This window comes from Ascidia mentula, chromosome 8, assembly GCF_947561715.1.
Source record: "Ascidia mentula chromosome 8, kaAscMent1.1, whole genome shotgun sequence".
In the NCBI taxonomy this organism is placed as follows: Eukaryota; Metazoa; Chordata; class Ascidiacea; order Phlebobranchia; family Ascidiidae; genus Ascidia; species Ascidia mentula.
Window position 1 is genome coordinate 1,689,552 of NC_138573.1, and position 22,969 is coordinate 1,712,520.

General features: G+C 40.0%; 2 protein-coding genes and 1 long non-coding RNA gene across 5 annotated transcripts; 2 read left to right on the plus strand and 1 right to left on the minus strand.

Annotated features, from left to right (window-relative positions):
• Positions 1-379: 379 nt before the first annotated feature.
• Positions 380-21,666, minus strand: LOC145910646 (uncharacterized). Of its 2 annotated transcripts, none has more exons than XR_014403214.1 (2): positions 19,893-21,666; positions 380-514 (listed from the first exon to the last, which is right to left on the minus strand). It is a non-coding gene; the product is annotated as an uncharacterized LOC145910646 (long non-coding RNA). The 2 variants fall into 2 exon arrangements; XR_014403215.1 differs by lacking the exon at positions 380-514 and adding an exon at positions 9,949-10,023.
• LOC145910645 (uncharacterized) lies at positions 7,530-11,746 on the plus strand. 2 transcript variants are annotated; one of them, XM_082997835.1, is made up of 8 exons: positions 7,535-7,707; positions 8,158-8,200; positions 8,496-8,654; positions 8,928-9,116; positions 9,646-9,831; positions 9,903-9,995; positions 10,225-10,338; positions 10,795-11,746. In XM_082997835.1, the coding sequence occupies exons 1-8, from the start codon at positions 7,540-7,542 to the stop codon at positions 10,842-10,844; spliced, it is 1,002 nt and encodes a 333-aa protein (XP_082853961.1). In that variant the 5' UTR covers positions 7,535-7,539; the 3' UTR covers positions 10,845-11,746. The 2 variants fall into 2 exon arrangements, with proteins under 2 accessions (XP_082853962.1, XP_082853961.1); XM_082997836.1 differs by lacking the exon at positions 8,496-8,654 and having other exon boundaries at positions 7,530-7,707.
• Positions 15,027-22,926, plus strand: LOC145910644 (uncharacterized). Its single transcript, XM_082997834.1, has 12 exons — positions 15,027-15,179; positions 15,937-15,985; positions 16,220-16,378; positions 16,801-16,998; positions 17,337-17,522; positions 18,185-18,433; positions 18,752-18,937; positions 19,084-19,176; positions 19,241-19,354; positions 21,678-21,800; positions 21,961-22,083; positions 22,347-22,926. Exons 1-12 carry the CDS (start codon positions 15,132-15,134, stop codon positions 22,457-22,459), a joined length of 1,641 nt encoding a protein of 546 aa, XP_082853960.1. The 5' UTR covers positions 15,027-15,131; the 3' UTR covers positions 22,460-22,926.
• Positions 22,927-22,969: the final 43 nt, after the last annotated feature.

Consider the following 22,969-nt stretch of genomic DNA (forward strand, 5'->3'; position numbering starts at 1 on the left):
ATATTGGTTTTCTACATCCTTTTCTGGTTTAAATAACCTAAATGTGTTGTTTTTCCGTCATTAAGAAACCACAACGAATCGTAAACTTAGATATTTGCAGTGGCCCCTTTACCCCTCTCTGGCATTGCCCCTGATCGGTTTTCTCGTCTTGGTTCTGGTTCTGCTACGAACGAGGGTCTCTCTACTGACTTAGCGATGAGACCCACAGCGAGGGTTGGTACCTTGACGTGGTGCGGTGGCTTCTAAACGAAGTCCCACTGGTTGGCCGCATTGGTCAAGCGCCCGACCCATTTACCAAGAAATCGGTATTCCTGACCTTGATAAAAAAAGGTCCAACTCCGTAGAACAATGCAACATTTAAAAAGATTGCGAAAGATATGTGGTTGCAATTGGAGGCAGGGAGTTTTTTTTTATAAATGCTCAGGACGACGAAAGGAGTTTCCTCCTTCGACTGGCATTTCCGATCCATTGTGTCATGGAACGTCGTTTGAAGAAGCCAGGTGCCATGCTCCATCTACGTAAACAAAACGTGCCGTGACTAAGTTTTATTATGAGAACCTGTTGCTACTGCGAGTTGTTCCCTGCCACGCAAACATTATTTTGGGGAGACGAGGTGCTGCAAAATATGTAATTGATTCGGTTTTCGCCCCAAAAGGTTAATGTTATCAACCAGCAGGTCGAAAATGCGTCAAGTTTTACAAAGTTTATAACAACACATGTGAAGGGTTTTTGTGGAGAGTTAGAATGCAAATCTGCATATTAACTAACGACATGTTCCGACGTCAGAGGTGCCATGAGTTTTCCGGATACGATTGATCAAGACGATCATGTTATGCCACCGAACACTGTTATGACGTTTATCTAGTCTAACAGGAATGTATGCCAGATTTGTCTTTAAAGAAGAAAAGTACGTTACACAGATATGCAGGTAGACCTGAAGAGTTTACAACTAGGGTTTAATTTTATGAGTTCTTGAGAGGAATTTGCGCGTTTCATTTTATTCAATGTCTGTACTTTAGCAGATACTCCCGCCGAAAATCTTTTCATTTCAAAAAAGTTATAATGTGTGGGTACAGGAAAAATACTGTGTTCAAAAAGGGTAGAAAAACACGATGTTTTTTCTCACACTGCTTGGATTCGAACTCAAATTTTTCCAACCACAAATTCCGATGATGTTTTTTTCTTGCTCCTGTTCTCCAACTGTTCGGTTCAAACAACTACTCTAGGTACACAATATTACAATGCAGGAAATGAGCAGAACTAGCTTGAACCAAATATTGCATAAACACAATTAATGGTTGTTGTTCCAATCGTTTAAAATTGTGTTTATTTTGTCTTCTTGTGGCGAGGTTAGTGCTGAAATTTTGAGAGAAATATCAGGAGTGTTTAATTGCATGTCGGAATAACCACTGCGGGGGGACAAGGAAAAGGCTTAGCAAATTCTAACGCCTGCTTTCCAAAATTTTCCATCGACAGTTAACGAAAGCACCAAATGAGTCTTGGGATCTATTTTTAAGTGCAAGTTTCACAACGAAAGAAAAATAACCTCTTTATAGAATCGCAGCATTGTGACGTTTTGTCACATGAGGTCTTTCTTCCTTTGGGCGTTATGTGGTCGAAAATTACCGGGAACTGGAAAACGATTTAACCCATCAGCAATTATCTGTAATTAACATCGATAAACATCACATGATACCCCGGGTTGAATCAGATCCTCTGGAAAGATTAATTTAAGGGGCGACGCCTCCCAGAGAAGGCAACAGGTTTTCGTGACGAAGTAACGACAAAAAGCACGCGATATTGTAATGAATTTCAAGGGCAAAAGTTCGAGAAGTTTCAAGGTCAAACGTACGATCAGGAATCAGTTCACTGTATTCCGTTGAGGGTAATTTCTATCATAAAAACTGTTTAAATCTTCTTTTAAACAAAACGCGCTGCACTTTTTCTTGACTAACGCCATCACAGCCAAGCTGGACAAAATCCACTTTTACCTGACATGTCGAAGGTAATGAGGTTTTTTCTATTGCAGCAGCATTAGCTGGGTTAGAACGAGCTTGTTTGGAATCATTTTGGATACCTGTGATATGTTATGGATATATTGACCTTTCAATAGGGTTTGATACAGATGAAGTGATTGAAAATTTTAAGTTTGTGACACAATCATATTACTTATTTGTACCTTTTGTTACCACGACTACGAAATCTGTTTACGTCAGTACACAGGTAGTTTGAGTGGTTCGTAAATAATCGGGAGCTTGCTAGCTGAATGTGAATTGATGGAAATAAAATGTTGTAATGTTCCCTTCTTGTCCAAGTTTTTTTAACGGACCCGTGAATTGTGAAGGAACAATTTCCACTCAAAAGGAAAACTAGAGGTTGTTATCATTCTTTCGTCGCAATCGGTCAGTGTGTTGCGTCACAAAGGAATGTGTGGTTGGCGCGACTCGACTTCCGCGCGTAAAATCAAATTCTGCGAACAGGAAAATTTTAATGGAAATGTTGTTCATGACAGTGTCGTGCGCAAGATATATCGCAAATATAATTAATTCCTAACAATATACTTTTATTGGACAATATAGGTGAAAGTTAAGTATAAACCGCCGGGCCTATGTTGCACCATCCAAGTTTGCGGTTTCAGTTCGCGCCTACGGTGCCTCAGGCCTTCAGCCTCCGTCATCAAAACTCATTCATAATAAGAGTTGCAACAACAGCTATTGGAATCCCCAAACTAGGACATTTTGTGCAAGCAATATAGTCGGTGATGTGTTTTGTAGTTAGTTGTAGACATGGTCCCCGTTTTAACCTACAGCTCTCATCAGTACAGGTTTGTCGGTGATTTATAACGATCTTGTCATCTAAATAGCCGAGCACGACATCCACTTATTACTTGGGATATCCAGCTGACAGATATGAACCGCACTGAAATTGATAAATACAAACATGTCGGCACGGAAAAGGTCGTAGTCGCCACCTACGTGCTCGTAGTCATGTTCTCGTAACGCAAGACAACAAAGAATTGGAAAAGCAACAATGAGGCAGCCAGACCCTGGGGTCACTTTCTCCTTAGCATTCAGCTGTGACAGGTGAACCGTGTTGAGAATCGAACGGTTCGACTCTTGTCCAAGACTTCTCGCGTTGATTGTCATTAGTTGTGGTTTTGGCTTCGCGTGGGTTGAGTTTTAAACACAGAGGTTTGGGACTATTTCCTTATTTGGAATCGTTACGCGTGGGAATTTCGGTGCTCAGTGATGCCGGTAGAAATTCAGTTGTGGTAAACGCGGGATTCGTATGTCCGGCAGTTATTCCATAGATGGAATGGTTTTTGTTGTCCATCGCGATCTCATAGAATTTTAGAGTGGTCAGTTGAGAAGCCGAATCGGGATTAATGTTTCGAGTTTGATTTTGAAAGTTTTTGTTTTGTTCTGAGATTTAGGTTTTGTCCGAGTTTTGAAAAAATTGTTGGAGTGAAGTTTTTGTGTAAAAGACTTGGGAAGGCTCTAGTCACCACTAAGTGGAAGTCTTTGCTTGGCCGTTTGGTCAGTAAAGTCCTCTGAAAGTCACACCAGCTGCACTGATGAGACCTTATAGGTCGAAACAGTGGCCATCTGTATGCAGCTTACACAATTCATATTATTGGCTCCACTTTGCTTATAATATAATTTTGGTTTAATGCGTATTTCGGTGCAAGATATTCCGCCCAACTTTATTATAAACTTTTTTACAAGGTGCAATCGCGGGCCGCTTGGGTTACCATTCATTTCTCCAGATAAAAGCGAGTAATTACATCAGACACTAAAAAAAACCTAATGCACATTAGTGGCGGAAACTTACTGATTTGTCCTTCGTTACTTTGCTTGTCTGTTGCAAGAATAAAACAAGCGGAAGTGATGTAAAGCAAAGCCGTATTTGAAGGGTTTGCTGCAACTGAACATGTTCAACTGGCAACTGACCTTCATCAATGTACGTCATCCTTAAAATGACGCAACGATAAAGTTGTAGTATCCGCGGAAAACGGCGAGGTCACAGTCGGTTCTTCGTCAAACTTACGGGCATCAATATTTGCTGAGTCACACTCTGCGTCATTAATCTAATTTTGGTTTTTCGCAATCTTTTTTGTTGGCAGAACACTGCAAGGTCAGTTAATTCAACAAAGATCCCCAAAACGTGAGAAATTATTGCAACAAACAAGTGTTCTCGTGCTTTCGTTGCTCAAAATCTAAACGAAAATATCCAGTGTTTGCCACAAAGCAGATAGTAACTCACAGGACCCTCTTAGGTAATCGCTGATCTATTTGAAATTGTGTCGTTCCCAGAAATTACGTAAATACCGAACCTAGTAAAAGTACGAGTTTCATCGGCCAAGCGATGATTGCGTCATACGTCTCTTCGCAATCGACTTTGGTTCACAAAAACCATAAAGTTTCCATGAGAATTAATTCCATCAATACACCAAGCAATCAGTTTTATAAAACGCCTGGCTTTTCCGTTGTTTTGATCAGAATGTAAAACCACGTTAATCCGCTCTCACGCCTATTAAGAATGGATTGCGTCACATCTTCATTTAAACATTCAACTTTCAGCAACCGAAACAGAGCGAATAAAACAGAACATTAACACTTCTCTAATGCGGCTTCGCGAAGTATAGTTTTTCATAAGGCATTAAATGTAAAAGACTTCCCCACAAAAAAATAAACGCAAGCAAACGATTCAGAAGTTAAAGTTATATCGTATGTTGATCCATTATCTTATTTTCCCCATGTTTATATTAATAGCCCGAAAATGACAAAATCTGTGACGACATAATCGAATTTGCGCTAAATTTCGCAACCAAAACATGCTACGTTTTATATGTGAAAGGTCATGTGAGTTTTGGTTTTGAAACTAAAATACTCGCACGGTTGCGTAATTGTTTAACTAAACTAAAATGAACTGTATTGCGGAAGCGTTGTCATGCCAACATGATTGGCACAATGTAAATTGTGAACCGGATTTGAACATTCGACGATGTTACAACGAAACTGACATCAACCATCAGTGCGATTAACGTCGCGGAATTTTTGATGTAGGATGATAAAAGCGCGTGCGCAGAAATTGAAGCTGTGCATTTGCAGGCGGTAGTTCAGGTTCTGGTTGTGGGCATGCATTTCTACGCTGAAGTTGTGTTGCTGTTGTCACAGGAAAACATGGTCAACTGTCATGAACTGACAAAATGCGACAGGCAAAAAACATGTGAAATACTATTTTCTCTATTTCATCACTATCTCGGTGCTTTAAAACCTTTTGCCCTCATATCAAACTAACGATATTCTACGTCACGCCTTAATCCCAAAGTAAACAGGAGCCCGTAGTTTTCCAAGTTTAACTTTTATTGGCGCGAAAAATTATTTTTAATGATCGAAGCTCTGACGAGCGGTTTGTCCAACTGTTGTAACGGTAAATTTGCACAGTAGAAAAGTTTGTGGCATGTTAGAGAAACACTGCGGAACATCTTGCACCGTGTTACACCGGTTAAAATGCACCACAGCATTCACCAGTTTCTTTCACTGGTCATGTAGCTGGTTGAATATACTGGTCATGAATATATTGGCGTTCGACCCAAATGTCAATAAAGATCAATCAAGTCAGGACAGGCAGCGAGGCGAGGCAGGTGAAGCCGAGCGTGACCTTAGGATACCAAGACTGTGGAGTTAAAACGACAGCTTTTAAGTTCGTGAGCTCTTAGTTTGTTTTCCAATTGTTGCCGAGGCCTTTAACAGCAGCATTGAGGCAAATCCGCGCCGCCGAAATCGTCTTGCTGTTAGGGCGTTTAATACAGACATGGAGTAAATCATGTCGTTTTCGTCCGAATGTTGTGTTGCTGACCATGTTAAATTATTGCTTTCGGTATTATTGTGATAAGCATTGTGTTGTGTGTAAATAGGACAGAAAGGTATCAGACTTAAGCTTTAGTTTGGCTTAGCTTGTAAATAACTGCAGGTATTGTAATTACTTGACGAACATTGTCACTTAGAACGAACTGGTTGTAAATCATCGTCTGCACTTACAGGTTTTGAATTTTGAGGTATAAGCTCAGGAATAAAAACGTTTTGAGTTACATGTTCATAAATATAAGCAACCAACCGTAATACTTTCAGATACTTAGTACAATGTATTATAACGAGTACCACCATTTCATGACGAATTGTGCCACAGACTGCACATTGTGGACTGTACTAGTTAAGTTCAACAAACTGGATTAGTAAGAATAGAACTGGTACAGGTAAAAGCCGCGGTATTTTAAAAGCTCTTGCTGAAGTCACGTAGGTTTTCCTGTGGGCGCAAATCGGTCGAGTTTGGCCGCACGACTTGTCGCCTTACGTAACCGCGTGTTGATCGCAAAGTAGATACGGTTTTGCGGAATGCCACCCCATGTGATAGAGATATTGCACTTGTAGCTCAAGGCTGCACAGGAAAGGGTTGTTGGAAGTTTGTTTAACTGCTCGTGTTTCAGTGTCGCAACCACGGGCGCTTGTATGCAATGTTGTAAAACCACGCGATAAATTTTATGACATTGGTGTTGGCTTGGCACATTTTAGGGTAGGGGAAGGCTGGCATTTGAAGAAAATTTGCAAGCTTTGCTTTTTAAGCATGGCAACAAACCTTCGCTACATGAAAATTAGGCTTTTGTTCACAGTTCACATATATTTTCATTATTCGTGTAAAAGACCAATCGCCCGCCGTCTGGATAAACGTGCCTCTATTACCAGATTGTAAACATGGACGGTTGAGCAACAAGTCTAATTGTGTGCCAATTGGGCGGTGAGCCTGATAGGCAGCAACAAAAAAACAAGTCCCTTCAAGCGTGCGCAAAATCAAAATCATTTCTGGCGAACCCGAGTCGTGACGTTGAACTCGAGGGCCAACGCACTTCTAAATCACAGCAGATAAATCAAAAAGACGTTTAAGTGGGTAGGCACTGAGTTGTGACAAAGAACAGGGCAGTTGGGTGAGACCTGAGACGTCTGGGCGTCGACGTACTCAGCACAATGATGCGTATCGTGTTGTGCGGAGAAAAATCACCGAACATGACGAGTCAGGTTTTGTTGCGTGCGCCACGGTCTGACGTCATCGTGAAGTTAAAAAAACTCGCTTACACTATATTTTCGCGCTGGATTGAGTCGTTTTAAGACGTAGAGGCGCGTGAGTAAGTAAAGCAGGATATCAAACGGCCAATTATGGGTTACTGCTGTTGTCGGCTACTGAGGGCGAAACTCCCATTGTCGTTTCTGGTAGTTTTGTTTGGAAATTTGATTAACGACTGCATTACATTGACTATATTTGAATTTTTACTTGAAAGAAAGACCAGTAGTATGAGGATGGGAGACGGGGTCGGCTGTATCTTTACTCATGTTTATTAACTTTAGCGGTAAAATAGGAAGTTCTGGATTAGGCAGGTATTAGCTCAAGGGGTCAAGCAAAAAACAGACTTCTAATACTGGCGCTAGACCTGACGGTGTCAATAATCTTGTCAAGTTTTTTGGTAGAGTCAACAGTTGCAAAATGTTTTGCATCACAATTATTTACATAAACAGTTACATGTTATTTTCAGATATAAACGTGATTGTAATTAGACAAAATCTACAACTTCTGCATCTACAACAAATTACTACCATGAAGTCTGGATTATTATTATTAGTGTGGATCTTGCAATTATTTGCAGCAAGAAAGGTAAGAAATTTTATTTGTTTTGGTTTATTGCAAATATTTAATAGAAGTTTGGTTTCTGTTTTGCACGCTCTTGAACTTTTACCCTTACCTGTAGAGTTTAGAAGGAAACCAATGTTATGAACCGAAAGTGATTTGTGGGCAAAAAAGGCTCATTGTAAACGTCATAAACCCGCTTGTTAACAACGAATTCCGTACCCTTCTGCCTTCTGTTGAAAACACTGGTCCAGAGTTGCGTAAATGAAAATATTTTAAACCACACTTTAACCATTCTGCATAACACTTCTTGGTGGCTAATTTTAAATCGGACTGGAAGTGTTACACATAATAGCGGTTTGTCTGTTACAAACACAAAAATTGTAAACAAAGCTTGTAATATTACTTCATGTAAAAACTTCAATACTTTATACCCACACAATGTAATTGACAATCATCCGTTTTGAATTGTTGCAGATACACGGACAAATGTTAGTGGAAAACATGGCAAGAGCCGGAGGTAAAGTTGCTTTAGTTCACTTTTTTTTGTTGGTGTCGCACTCGAGCACAGCGAAAACAAAATACCAGGCTCCACCAGCCACTGCGCCTTGAATGCATGTCTATTTTTAACAAGGGGTGTGCTCGACTGCCTTAAGATCACGGATGTGACGTAACTGAGTTATGACGTAATATGCGTGGGAATCATATAAAAAAATTTTTTGGGGTAAAGTTTTTTGGGTTTCTGTGTATGTTGTCCATGCTGTCGGACAAATAGGACCACGTACGTAAAAATAAGGCCTCGCTCATGCATGTAGAGCCAACGGAACCCAGTGAATACAGTTATTATACTGGCGGTGTTAATTGCCTTGACGATGAAACGGAATGTGTCGATAATTCGGGATGTTTCACCCCCACTGAGCATTGTGACGGAATAAACAAATGCACAGACGGGTCGGATGAACAGAATTGCACAGGTACCCGGTGACGTCAACGAGAAAAAAATCAGTTGTTTAAAATGCTGCTGCTTTCAAATTTTGCATGACAATTTGCATGAGATTGTGGTGCTACTACCTTAACGTTTGTGTAACTGCTTTGTTCTTGCAATAATTAGCAACTAGTCTGATTGTGAAAAAATAACTTTTCTTTTGCTCAAAACCAAATGAACAAAACAATCCAAAATAAAAACACCAAAATAACATTACATTCGACAACAAATACCAAATTATTTGATAATTATTTGGTGCCAGGCTCGACGGTGACGCCTTCAAACAACACCACTTCAACACCATCATCAACGGATGATTCAGATTACTACGGGGGTTATGGGGGCTGCGACCCACCCAAACATGAGTGTCCAGAAGGTCATTGTCTCGAGGAAACAGACGTTTGTAACGGGATATCGGATTGTGGCGATGGATCCGACGAACAGGATTGTCGTAAGACTATTATTTGACTTTGTTAAAGAAATTTAAAACTAAAAATAGAACAACCCACTAAAAATGCTTTGTCGCTTACTGCTTTAACTGTAGCGATCCTTAGTAAAGCAAAATATATATTTTAAAAATTTCGTCTTGTTACTTTTAAATGTTGGTCAGTATAATGACATTTTAGAGTCCAGTATTTGTCATAAGTTGAAACTTATATATAACAAATATTGTAGAAAATTAAATCCCCCCATTCAATAATTTCAGTTTAATACCGAACAGGGAAATACACCGGCACATAGATTTTTCCATATATAAGTATGTATTACATTAAAATCTATGCAAACGCTAACTCCATAATTTAGTGCATAGTGTTTCAATTCCAATATATAATAAAAAATAAACGGTTGTTTGTTTACACCTGACCGTTAACATTCAAATAGATTTCTATGTGGATCAGGTATGCCATTCAATCTGAGTTCCGGCGTTTTTGTATCTTTCACCGAACATAGTATATAATTATTCCTCCCCACTTTAACAGCGACCACAGAGGCACCGAGCACCACCACCACCGCAGCAACCACAACAGAACCTGACTACAATTATTACGGTTGTGATCCGGGTCAGTTCCAATGTGACGACATGATTACTTGCATTCCAAACAACGCTCGCTGTGACGGCGAATTCGATTGTCCGAACAACGATGACGAAGCGAATTGCACAATGGGTAAAAAGAAAAACAAAAACCTTTTATTTTAACTTCTTACGTCATTTAACTAACACCGAACTCATTTGCAGATATGGTCACTCAAACGACCCCGACTCCCATCACACAAACTACCCCGATTCCCAATGTAACTTGCCTGTTCGAAGGCACAACGTACCAAGTTGGTAAGTAAAGATTTTTCAACTCCCTTCCCTGAAAAAAAATATTTGTTCGTCAAAAAGTTGTTTTTACCGACAAGAAATAGAATGTTCAGTTCCAAAACAGCTCATATTGATGTGAAAAAGAGTATTTAAAATCATGTACTGTATTTGCTTCTTGAAAATAGTAATTGTTGACGCTAATTTGCCGAGCCACACTGTCTAACAACTCGTTTAAAGTCGCATTTTTTTCCAGACGATATTATCGTCGAAAATAACTGCACGGAAGTGACGTGTTCACAAAATGGACATATTTTGATGTGGACGAACGATGACCCGACCTGCGGGGCGACAACTGTTGCCGCTACATGTAAGCATTGTCTTATTATTCGTATTGCGCCTGTCATTTTGCTTCATTAAAGGGTAAACCCACATCGTGTGGCTTTCCGTGCTAAAATAAAGCAACGCTCATTCAGCGAACAACCGGGGAATCTCCACAATCTTGCTGGGGAATTTGCTTTTTTTCCAATAAGAACAAAAACCGAAACTTTAGGATTCAATCCACAATTTGATGTCACAAAAATAAGGCAAACTGCACATTCTGAAGAATGTAAATTGCATTAGGTTCAACATATCCCTTAAACCAAGCTAAATTGTCTGATTGGGACACAAAGGCCCAAAACATGCCACGCCTTTGTTTAATTCACTTGTTTTTACGTCACAATCGATCAATATGACTCAAAGTTATGCATCAATGCATCTTTGTGACGTCATATATAAACATCGAGGAAGTGGATCGACCTAACTAAGCACGTTGTTTCTTCAGATTCGTTCTTAATTTCGATTCTCGCTTCATTGTGGCTGCTTCGTTCATAACGGTCAATGCAACGGTCTCAATCTGCGTGAGGACAAGCGATGGTGCAGCTTCGGCATGAAAGTTTTTCTTCCTCAAAGAATCCTGCAGTAGTTTCATATATTTGTACAAATCTATTCATATCTATTTGCAATGGTTTTTAAACATGTCTCTATGCATCAGTTTCACATCTTCACGATGTTTTCTTGTGTCCGAGCCGGCCTTGTGGTCAGTTAATTAAGGAACATGCAGCACTTGCCAAATATTGCATGTGCCTTAAACTTAATGCTCGCCTATCACGAGTTTTGCAACAGCAAAACGTTTTGAGATTATTCCCATTTTAGCATGGACGTACGCGGGGTTTTTATTACCAGCACGTGTTCCGAGGATTCATTTTCTCGTGGTACTGTTAGACAACATAAAGAATATCACGTTTAAAGAATGAAGAAGTCGTCAAAAAAGTAACCAATTGTTATAACTTTTGCCAAAGTTGTGTATAACCAATTAAGAAGGTCTGCCATATCGACCATTTTCACCAACAGCACATTTGACAATCCTATAGTTCGTTTCTATGTAATCGCTCATCTAACTTTCAAGTGCGTCTGTCACACATTTCCTAAATCTGTTACAATTTAACGTGATTGTTCTTGGTTAGACGTTCTTGTATTTCAACCGTTATTGTTTCCACTTCAACTGAGCGAGCAACAACATTTTCGCGTTTTCTGCGTTCTTTTTGTTTGTAGATATTCTATTAAAGCTTATGTATATCTTCGGAAAGGGGGCAGGACCCCTTTTGCCAGAGGCGCTTGTTTATATCTGCTGTACAGTTAGTAAAATTCGCTTTTTTCATACGTGACATGCGAACCACTTGAACGTATTATGCAGAATATATATTTGTTGCCTTGCAAATAAATTAATACCAGTTTTTCAAGTGTTGTAGTTTCAATTGCTTCCGAAAGATTAACAAGAGAACCGGTTTAAGAAAGAAAGATCGGTGAGTCACAGGCATCGCATATACTGTTCCAACCGTACTCAGCCACCAGCTACACAGATGGAGTCTGATGTAGGTCTACACAGTGTGCACAACTGTTTGCAGCTCGGGGATCATTAGCATTTGCAAAATACAATTTGATCGAGCGAAAGTTGTCAAAAACCTAATGTATTTTAGGTCTTTGCTCGGTTCATTCCAGTAACTCCATGATGAAGGCCAGAACGTTTTGTTGAAAAGACGACTTTATCTGGCGAGACTGCGTGGGAGGCGGAACTGCGTTGACAGGTCATGCCGAAGTTGTTCCAAATATAATACTACTTACGCTTCTCTGCAAATTTGTTCCATAAAATCCTGCCAACAAACTTAGGTTGGTTACGTTTTTGTCGCATACTGTGACAGTAGGTTTGGGCGAATACTTCAACAGATTTTTATCGGCGCCCATGGCATTTATTTCTTGTGTAAATCGTTCATCCGCATGGTTTTACGCAAAATACCATTAATTTGATTTGAAAGAAATATTAATTTGTTTGGCAAAATACGTTGTTCTACGACGCATCGCCACAAAAATCAACGCCGTTGCGAGCACCGAGCGTGACCATCCGGAGTCGCGCTTTCAGTTTTCAACTTTTCAACAAGTCCGCCCGCCCGCTTGCTCATATTGTGATGTGGCCTCATAAAATTTTGTGGAACCAATAAAGCATGACTTGCGCACAGGTGAGGTAGGGATACGGTACAGTTACCTTGTTGTCAGGGCGTTGTTAGAAGCAAACGAACAACAATTGTTCTGAAGTGTCGAAAGGGAAGTTACAGAACCAAGAACATTTACAGTGGTGAGAGTAATTGTCCAGGATTCATTTAATCAGATTAAGGCTGTATGAAGTGTTTCTGATGTCCCAGGTGTGTTCGATGCGTTAATGAACCAAAAATGAGTTAAAAGTACTCTATTCTGTGTGTGTAGAAAAAAAAATTTAACGCTTGTTAATTTATCAACTGCAATTTGACGTCAGATACATTAGCAAACATAAGAAATTAAAATAAGTTTTTGGGCGCTAAAACGTTCGGAGCAAAGTAAAACCAAATTCCTGACCAACGAACTTCCGTTCGCGCACGTTTGTGAAACTGAAACATAGCTGGAGATGATCATGGGGTTTGTGGTAGTTGCGGGGTGTTTTTTTCAATTGTTCGACGTTTATTTAACTTTCCAGTTTCACGGCGCTGTTGGAATACCAACGACTTTAAGATGGCAATGCGTGATATCTGGTTACCACTGGGACTAAGCATGTTTTTTTAGAGGCAGAATAAAAAACAGTTGTGATTCAGCTCTAACAATTGATTCTTGCTGGCGCGTGGGCGTATTTTTCGCGAACGTCAACAGGACAATTATACTATCAGACTTTGAGGTAACAACAATACGTTCGTCTTTAGAAGCATGGATCTAAGCCAGTACAAAACCAATGTATTTACCCAATACTGTGGCACGGTAGAAAAATTTGCTTGAGGTTTGGATGTACACACAATACCTGAGCTGTCAACGGAGGGTGTACTTAAGGTCGCTTGTCTGCCGATCACCAGTGTAAAGATTGGGTAAAGCCGATGTCTTGTGTAAAAACATCACGCAGGAAGTTTTTCTGCACACAAAAATGCGCGGATTCCAGACAACCCGTGCGACGGTGATAAACATAGACACGGCACTGTACACGAATCGTAAATCTTTAATGTAGGTGGATAAGTTGTAATATGCAGACGGGTCGTTTCCAACTATCGTACGTACAAGGAGAACGTACCTTAAGATTCAGTCAACCATGGTCGTCAAATTTTTTTTTGATCGTCATGCCTCGCTCTGACGTCATCGTGTAGTTAAAGGTCCCCGCCTAAGCATTTTTCGCGCAAATTCAATTGTTTTTACGCTCGTGAGAGTAGGAGAGGTAGGCAGGAAATTATGGGTTACTGTGAGTTAAGTTGGTATTTGGCGAAACCAAGAGACGTTTCCTGTTGTTTTACCGCAATATTTAATAATGACTCCATTAAAGTGGACGTCGGAATCCAGTCGGATTTTAGTTGAAAAGGAATTAGATTTTCTGTCCGATACGAATCCAGTTTACCATGCATATCAACTCCCCACGGTCAATGGGAAAATACTAATACACCAGAACACAGATTCGTCGGGAAACTTGATCGCATATAAACCAGTGTAATATAGAAATCTGTTCGAATCTTGGCGACTTTCAAAGCAACACGGTCGCAAACTTGACAATTGGGTATTTTGTCGAGTCATACCAACAGAAAACGACCGAATATAACAGTTGCGAACCTCCAGAGACGAGCTTTAGAAATGATCAACATTTTTTGAAGCCGAAGTTTGTTATGAACTAACTCAAGATTTGAAAGTCAGAGTATAGCTAACCAACTACCCGAGTTAACCCAAGATTTGAAAGTCATAGCATAGCTACTCACGTACCCGAGCTAGCCCAAGATGTCAAGGTCATAGTATAGCTATCCAAGTACCCCGATTGAAACTACCAGCAAACCAGTTGTCGCTCTCGTTTTCTTTTCGCCTTTTCTTTGCAAGCGGCCATGCGTCCAACATAGGATTACGGACCCTTTGACCGTAATGGCGCAGACCATTGTAATTGCAACAATGCCCTGTGCACACACACACGAATAGTCAGTTTCCCCGTAACGCCTGAAGGTAAAGTCTACATTTCAGTTGGTTTTGAGCGGGCCGGTATAGCAGCGTCCGGCAAATGTTGGGGAGAACGTTACACACGTACAGTCGAATTCATCCTTATATAGCACTGCATTTTTCTGTTGGGCGTTGAACCCACAAACCAAAACGGATACTGCTTAGATATATCAGCTACTATTGCAAGATCAGAGAGGCAAAGTCAAGACAAGGTCTTCGAGACTATTTGGCGTTACACGCTGGCATGTGCAATTCTTAACAACAGAGCATAAACTTTAAAAGTCATAAACTTTACAACACAATCGTTGTGCAGATTTACTATAGTTCAACTTGCAGCACAATCACAAAAGCATGTTTGGTGGAATTTCGCGTGACGTTACATCCAGTGCAAAAAGTTAAAATAACACAAGAAAAACTTGTTTGCCCACGCGTGAAGAACAGAAGCTAACGGTCGGTGAAATTCCACCAAAAAAATGCTTTTGTGATTGTGGTACAGGTTCCGCTTTTGTTGTAAATATTTGCCAGGTGCCACATGCCTGTCAGTTAAATCAAGGCTTGTTTTTATGTTCGATTTCAGAGCTACTGAATTTAGGTTTCGAAACTTACTCGCTGTACAACCTCAAGACAACAAGCAAGATGAAGGCTGGGTTACTACTGGTTTTCACCTCGCACTTCCTTGCAACGGTGAGACTTTTTTGGTCAAGTTTGTCTGCGCAATTTAGGAGTTGTTTAGTTTAACTGCTCTGACATGTTAGGAAGTATTGTCACAGTCACAGTTTTAATTACCAACTCGGTAAAAAGGCCCTTGTTATCATGGATTGTGCAGATATTTTATTCATGAGTCATGGTTTTATTACGCAATAGTGCATCTTTGTTAAGATAATAATTAGATCGATTTTGACTCAGCCGAACAAGTTATACTTGTGCGTGTCAATCATTTACCAGCCAGTCAGCATACAATGGGCATTGACATCACAATTGCGCATTGTGACGTGCCAAATCACTGCTTGTCTACGTGAGAAAACAAAAACTATCAAAATACGTGAAAACCTTGCGTCCCAAGTTAATTTTTGAAACAAATACGCCATTTAAAATTATACCTGCTGAAGTCGTTGTAACCAGACAGTATTTTAGCTGCTAATCATTACAGATTAATTTAACCAAGAATAGTTTTTAGTAAAACAACAGACTCCAAAAATTGTATGTATAATTTTCAGGTTATACCTGTGAAAAGGTTCCCGATAGTATTAAGTGCACTTCCTGCCAAACGTTGAACACTAGAGCAGTCAGTGCAGCTAGCTAAAGGAACTTTAGAGCTGGTTATTTGTGTTTGCAACAAAAAGCTATGGGTTTACGTATGAGCCAGCCTTGGCCCCTACGAATTGCAAAGGCAATAAAATATAGATACCAGCATTTCCACAAGATCGCTATTTTGTTGCAGGTTTACGGACAAGTGATGGTGGACAGCATGGCTGCAGCTGACACATCAGGTAAAATACCGGTCACGTGCACGCGCTGGACCATGACGACAGGGCGGTTCTGCTATAACCTGCCCTGCATGGCTTTTGAAAGCTGTACTTGTAATTGGTGTGCCATAATTCTTGGCGTTCCATGCAATGTGGCGTCAGTAAAAGTATAAAGCTTGCCTAATCTCATTCTAATGCAATCATGGATAAATCTACGAATAGTCTTTCGTGAAAATAAGGCCTCGCTCATGCATGCAGGCCCAACGGAACCCAGTGAATACAGTTATTATACTGGCGGTGTAAATTGCCTCGACGATGAAACGGAATGTCTCGATAATTCGGGATGTTTCACCCCCGCTGAGCATTGTGACGGAATAAACAAATGCACAGACGGGTCGGATGAACAGAATTGCACAGGTACCCGGTGACGTCACCGACGAAACATATACGTTTTTTCTCGAGTGTTGGCTTTAAATTTTGCATGATTTTCGGCATGAGATTGTGGTGTAAACGTTTTCTACCTTGCTGCATAATATCAAGTTCAGATTTACGCTTAGTTTCTCGGTTGAAATAAGTAGCAGCGCATTATTGTTTGTAAATATTAGTGGTCGCGGGTGTAATTTCACTGACAAGTTTTGTTTGTTTACTTCAAACGTGTGACCAATGATTTTTTTTAATTTCCTGTTGCTTTACTTTCCGCGCGAACCCGATTTCTGATACGATCTGAGCTATCGATTTCCTGTATTTTATATTTTGGTTTCTTCTTAAAAAAAATAAAAATTAAAAACAAACCCCAAAATGTAACATTTATAGTGGTAAAGATTGTAACAAAAACGCAGGTTCGACGGCCCCCCAGCCCAGTTCCAGCCCCAGCACTTCAACACCAGCATCAACGGATGATTCAGATTACTACGGGGGTTATGGAGGAGGATGCGACCCACCCAAACATCAGTGCCCAGAAGGTCATTGTCTCGAAGAAACAGACGTTTGTAACGGGATATCGGATTGCGGGGATGGGTCCGACGAACAGAATTGTCGTGAGTTAACTTTTCCGTCTGAAAATCGTTTGCGTGATTTCCGTAATGATGGGGAATGGGGGCCACAATTTCATTTCAACTGTTTTTAAAGTTTAAATTGAAACGAAATAATGACAGAATTTGCTGACGTATATTAATAACTAAATTAAAACCTTCACACACCACAACACTATTTGTAAAATGACGTCACCACTAAAGTTTAACGTGTCATGTTGTGTCTAACAAGTGTCACAGTATACCGATTTCTTCCATAAAACACACAAATTCTCAAGCTACAGGGACAGCGAAACTGGTGGTATCAGAATCTCCACTTATGTTAATCAACTTGAATTTGACAGCGAGCACAGAAGCACCAAACACCACCACCACCGCTGCAACCACAACAGAACCTGACTACAATTATTACGGTTGTGACCCTGGTCAGTTCCAATGCGACGACATGATGACTTGCATTCCAAACCACGCTCGCTGTGATGGCGAGTTCGATTGTCCGAACAACGATGACGAAGCGAATTGCACAATGGGTAAGCGGGGGCATTCTGTTGCGTGGGGTTGAATTTTTTATGTAAAACTTTGTCAGTAAAAATTTACTTTTATCAGCTAAATATGGCAGTTTCGATATTTTTCACAACTTATAACCGGTGTCTAATGTCGATATGCAACATAAGGAAGACTAGAAAAGGATTTTCAGCGCTGACGTTTCATATTGCTGTCAGCACAGTTGGCTTTTATGAGTTTATACATTTTTCGACCTTGTTTTGGGAAGATGTCTTACGACATAAGGATGTCACAAACATAAGGACGTTTTTAGAAAAAAGTACGGTACCCTTGCGGATAAATATGCATTATTCTGATTCGAAAAGCACGAATCTATTTTGCCTTGTGGAAAAAAAAAACATAAACTTTGTGGAAATGTTTGCTTTACAACGGACGAGGAAAGAAATTTGTTAATCTTCTGACAAGAATTAAGTTTGAGGAGATTGCTTGAAAGACCATGGATTGTAAAACTAAGGCCTCAAAGAAAGCAGTATTGCAAGAGATTACTGCTGTAACTATGACACTGGTCAATCAGCTACAAAAAAATTTTAAATCCTTTTTCTGCCTGGTTAAGTGAATATCAGCGATTGATCATTCGCACTGACCCGCCAAACACACCTGAATAAACAAAGTTTTTGTTCAATATTAGGCAATCCTAGCCCCAGCCCCAGCCCCAGCCCCAGCCCCAGCCCCAGCCCCAGCCCCAGCCCCAGCCCCAGCCCCAGCCCCAGCCCCAGCACCTCAACACCAGCATCAACGGATTATTCAGATTACGGGGGTTATGAAGGAGGCTGCGATCCACCCAAACATCAGTGCCCAGAAGGTCATTGTCTCGAAGAAACAGACGTTTGTAACGGAATATCGGATTGTGGAGATGGATCCGACGAACAGAATTGTCGTGAGTTAACTTTTCTGTTTAAAAATCGCATGGGTGATTTCTAGTTAGGTCACAGTTACATTTCAACTGTTTTTAAAGTGTAAATTAAAAGCAAATAAGCGGCACAATTTACTGATGTACCATCCCAATCAAATTACAACCTTCACATATCACAGCACTATGTAGCATGATGTCACCACTAAAGTTAAACTTGTTGCGTTGTGTCTAACCACAACATAGCGTCATAGTAAACAGAATACGTCTACAACAACACACTAAAAGAGCAACGAAATTGGTGGTATCAGAATCTCACCATATTTGTCAACTTAAATTTGACAGCGAGCACGGATCCATCAAGCACCACCACCACCGCAGCAACCACAACAGAACCTGACTACAATTATGGCGATTGTGACCCGGGTCAGTTCCTATGCGACGACATGATGACTTGCATTCCAAACCACGCTCGCTGTGATGGCGAGTTCGATTGTCCGAACAACGATGACGAAGCGAATTGCACGATGGGTGAGTATTGAAAATCTTTGTCAGCAAAAGTTGACTTATTATTAGTTAAATGCGACAGTTTTCTATGTACCTTTCATTGGGAACATGCTAACTATTTGAAAAACCGCCCCCATTTGCACTAAACAATACGTTGAACTGATTTGCAGCCAGTTCCACAACAGCAACAATGCAAACAGCATCAACAACACCAACAACGCCCTCAGTAACTTGTCAATACGAAGGCAATTTCTATCAAGCTGGTAAGTTTTTTTTTAGTTTCAGGGGAGTAGCGCGAATCTAAAACGTTGCAAAATGTCATTCCAGACGACACAATCATCTCCACTAACTGCACGGAAGTGACGTGTTCAAAAAGTGGGAACATTTTAACGTGGACGAGCGATGACCCGACCTGCGGAGCGACACCAACCGCAGCAGCGTGTAAGTTATTTGTCTGTGTTCGTACGGTCAGTTGATGCCAGGGTAATTGTGTCACATACATTTTTACGGTGGTTCTCATACATACGACAAAGAATTAGAGGAAGTTTGCACACATGCATTAGTAAGCCTTAATTCTGGGCGTGCGTTTTGTTGCTGTTGCAACAAATTCTCAGGAAATGCAACCATCGTGAAAACGCGAGCGTTGAAATGTTTGGCACATAGATTGAAAGTTCAAAAAACAGGAACTTCCTGGTTTAGGAACTGAAAGTGGTTAAGAGGACACGAACTGCTCAATACCATACCTAATACATGGCTTTCAGTCACGTATATATACATATATGTCGTCTGTGTCCATTGAAATAGATGCATGGTCTTATAACTTCTATGCTTACAATTCAATGAAAACCAAGTATTTAAATTGAAGCATGGCTTTAGCTGGCACTTCTTTATTACATCACAAACGATCAGCATGACTCACGGTTATGCATGAATGCTTTTTGTGACAGCATAGTCGAATAACAAGAGTGAATTGACTTACTTTCCAGCATGTTGCTTCTTTAGATTCGTTCCTTCTTTCGATTCTCGCTTCATTGTGGCTGCTTCGTTCATAACGGTCCAGGCAACAGCCTCAATCTGCGTGAGGACAAGCGATGGTGCAGCTTCGGCATGAAAGTTTTTCTTCCCCAAAGAATTCTGCAGTAGTTTCATATATTTGTACAAATCTATTCATATCTATTTGCAATGGTTTCTGATTCCATTTCTATGCACCTATTTTACGAGCCAGCATGTGTCTGGCTGTGCCAATTTATATATATATTTTTTGTAAGGTGGCTAGGTCGTTGGTTGATTAAGAAGCATGCACAACAATTATACAGCATGAATATCTGTCAAATGGAACTAAACGTTAGACGATGAATATTTTGTGCCAACGCATAATTTTCGATATTTCGATAGTAATCAGTTTTTCGGAAGAGCTGTTTCGACAATCGCATGTTGTAGTGATAAAAAAAGCAAAAAAGCTGCAAGTTGCCTAATTTGAATTTGTGTTATTTCTTCGACAAAAAACTGTTGTAAACGACCATTAGTTGTACTCTAAAGCTCGCAAGTGTATAAAAATGACTTTATTGGAGAACATCTCTTTACTGTCAACATAACGATTTTTGCCGACAAGTAGCAACGCTCTGAATTGCAATTTTGTAAATGACGCACTTCATTGGGAATTGTAATCCTACGAGCTTTGTACTTGATAGTTGAACTGTAGTTGTTGTTGTACTGTAAACTATTAAACAAGCTGCCCCACCCTTTTTGTGGCTTTGCTTAACACAGAGGCCTTATAATGCAATAATGTGTTTCGCATGACACGGGAATTTATTTCTTTGAACTCCCGCAAACTTGCACATCTTTTCAAACACGTTTGCTGCTTCAGTTCTTCGCTAAGCATGAGTGCCAATCTAATGTACTTTCATCTCTGCCAAACCGGTGTACTCCGCTTATTCAAGCTATTATTTAGAAAGTTTTCGTCAATATACGTCAATAGTGTTACTTATTTCCATTGGGTGTTGAATGCTTATATTGTTTTGCACGTATCAAGAGTGATTTTATAACAGCAGTTGCATCAGAATATCATCATGTACAACTTTAACACCAATATTTCATTTTCCTTTTGTTTAATTAGATTAATTAGGCATAAAAAACACACAGTTACTTACAAATTGCGTATACCCCCTGCTAATGTTGACCATTTTGGGCTGGATCCCTTTGTTACAACGGTACTGGTGTTTGTTTCTTTATTAAAATTTTCAATAATGAAGCAGTTCTTTCGTTTTTCTTTTCGTTGTTCCGTAACTACCGTCAATTGTTACGTCATTTTCGCAAACAGTATTATCAAACAAAGGCTACGTTATAGTCGCACTGTTACATTTTTTTAGCGACAATAAACTTAAGTTAATTTTAATCACAACATATATGCTATACCTGTGTGGCTGTTTTTAAGCAATAAGACATTAGTTATTGAATCGTTATGATTCAAAACGAAAATTATTCAGCTTTTTAAACCGAATACTGCTTTAAACGTTTTTGATCGTTCGAGTCCCAAACCTAAACACATTTCCAGTTTGGCATAAATTCTTCGCAACACACAATGACCCTACAAGATTAAAAAGTTTCTTTTCAAAAGTTCCGCTTGTATACATGTACAGTCAAATCAGTTTTCGGCTTGTTGTAAAATGCTTCCGCAAATACAGCATTCAAGGACCACCAGGTTCATTTTCCTATCTCATCCTTTGATTTCCAAATATTTTTTTTATCCCATTGCTCCTTTCAGCACCACAACCTCCCACTGGAAGTCGGAACGTGACGGCTTGGGCTCAAAGTTTCGTGGATTGGAGATTCAGTTTGTTCGATAGGTGGATCCCCCAGATGAAAAAGTACATCCGGGTCGCAGGAGGTAAACGAACGAGTCACCTATTTCAATCAGTTGCAACCTGTCTCCGCTGAATCCTTTTACGTTTTGACATATAAAGCGTTAACATGGACCAAAATATAAGCACGCTTGGATCAAATACGGCCCACCAGCTCCAAACCTAACAACCGTTTTGTTTGTTCAGTGCCGTTAGACTCTTTAGCGCCATCAGGCTGCCCAACTTGGAGTGCAATTTCATGCAATCCGAAATCTTGCGTCTTGGACCCTGTTGGCTGCCAGTACTGCTATTGTTACCGATCAATTACGGGTGAGGATGCCGCGTGAGGTTTTATTTCCAGTTTTAATCAGGCTACAAGCGGTTGCATTTCGGTTTCTTCGGCAAACTTATAATTTTTTAAGTTTTTAGTTTACTTGCGAGTTTTTCGTTTGTTCGTTTAACTCAAGTTTGTTGTGCTACTTTCACTTGTTTATCGTGAAATTACACTGTTGCCATGGTAAGTAACGCACACTGTTGTCATGGTAACTGAGTGCGAAGGTAAAAAGGTTTTCGAAAAGTCGATTTGTTTTCAGCTTCCAGCGCTGTTCTGCTCGCTGCCTTCGACCGCGATTACGAATTCTGGAAAACGCGAATCGAACCGGTTTGGAACAAGATTTTCAACAGATACGAAGCGACCTTGAACTGAATCAAGATATTTGGGTTTATTCAATCAGGCCCCGATGTGTTTTTCTATCGGTGTATTCATTTTAAGAAGCAGAAAGTCTTGCTTGACTGCACTTATACCTTCGTGTAAACCCCAACAGTTCCAATGTCTTGTACAAAGTGAGTAGTTATAGATTTGTTGGGCTATGAGTGTGTAACATATAGGACACCTTTTCCTCATCCCAATTAAATTTCACGTATTTTTTGGTTCGATTGTTGTGTCCTGTACCATTTGCACATTGTAAATAATGATTGGTTTGTCCGTTGGGTGTTTTAAATATGCAAAACATCAAAAGTATTGAGTTCATATTATGGTTTGCGCAAGAAAAGTCAATAGTACAATTTAAATGGTGTGGTTGCTGTGAGAAGTTTGTACATAAATGCTTTCAATGGTGTTTGCATCTTACGAATAAAAGAAGCTTGTCTGGGAGGAACAACTATTTTTTTATTTTTTTTTAGTTTTATGTTTCAGTAATGCAACCGCATTTACGTT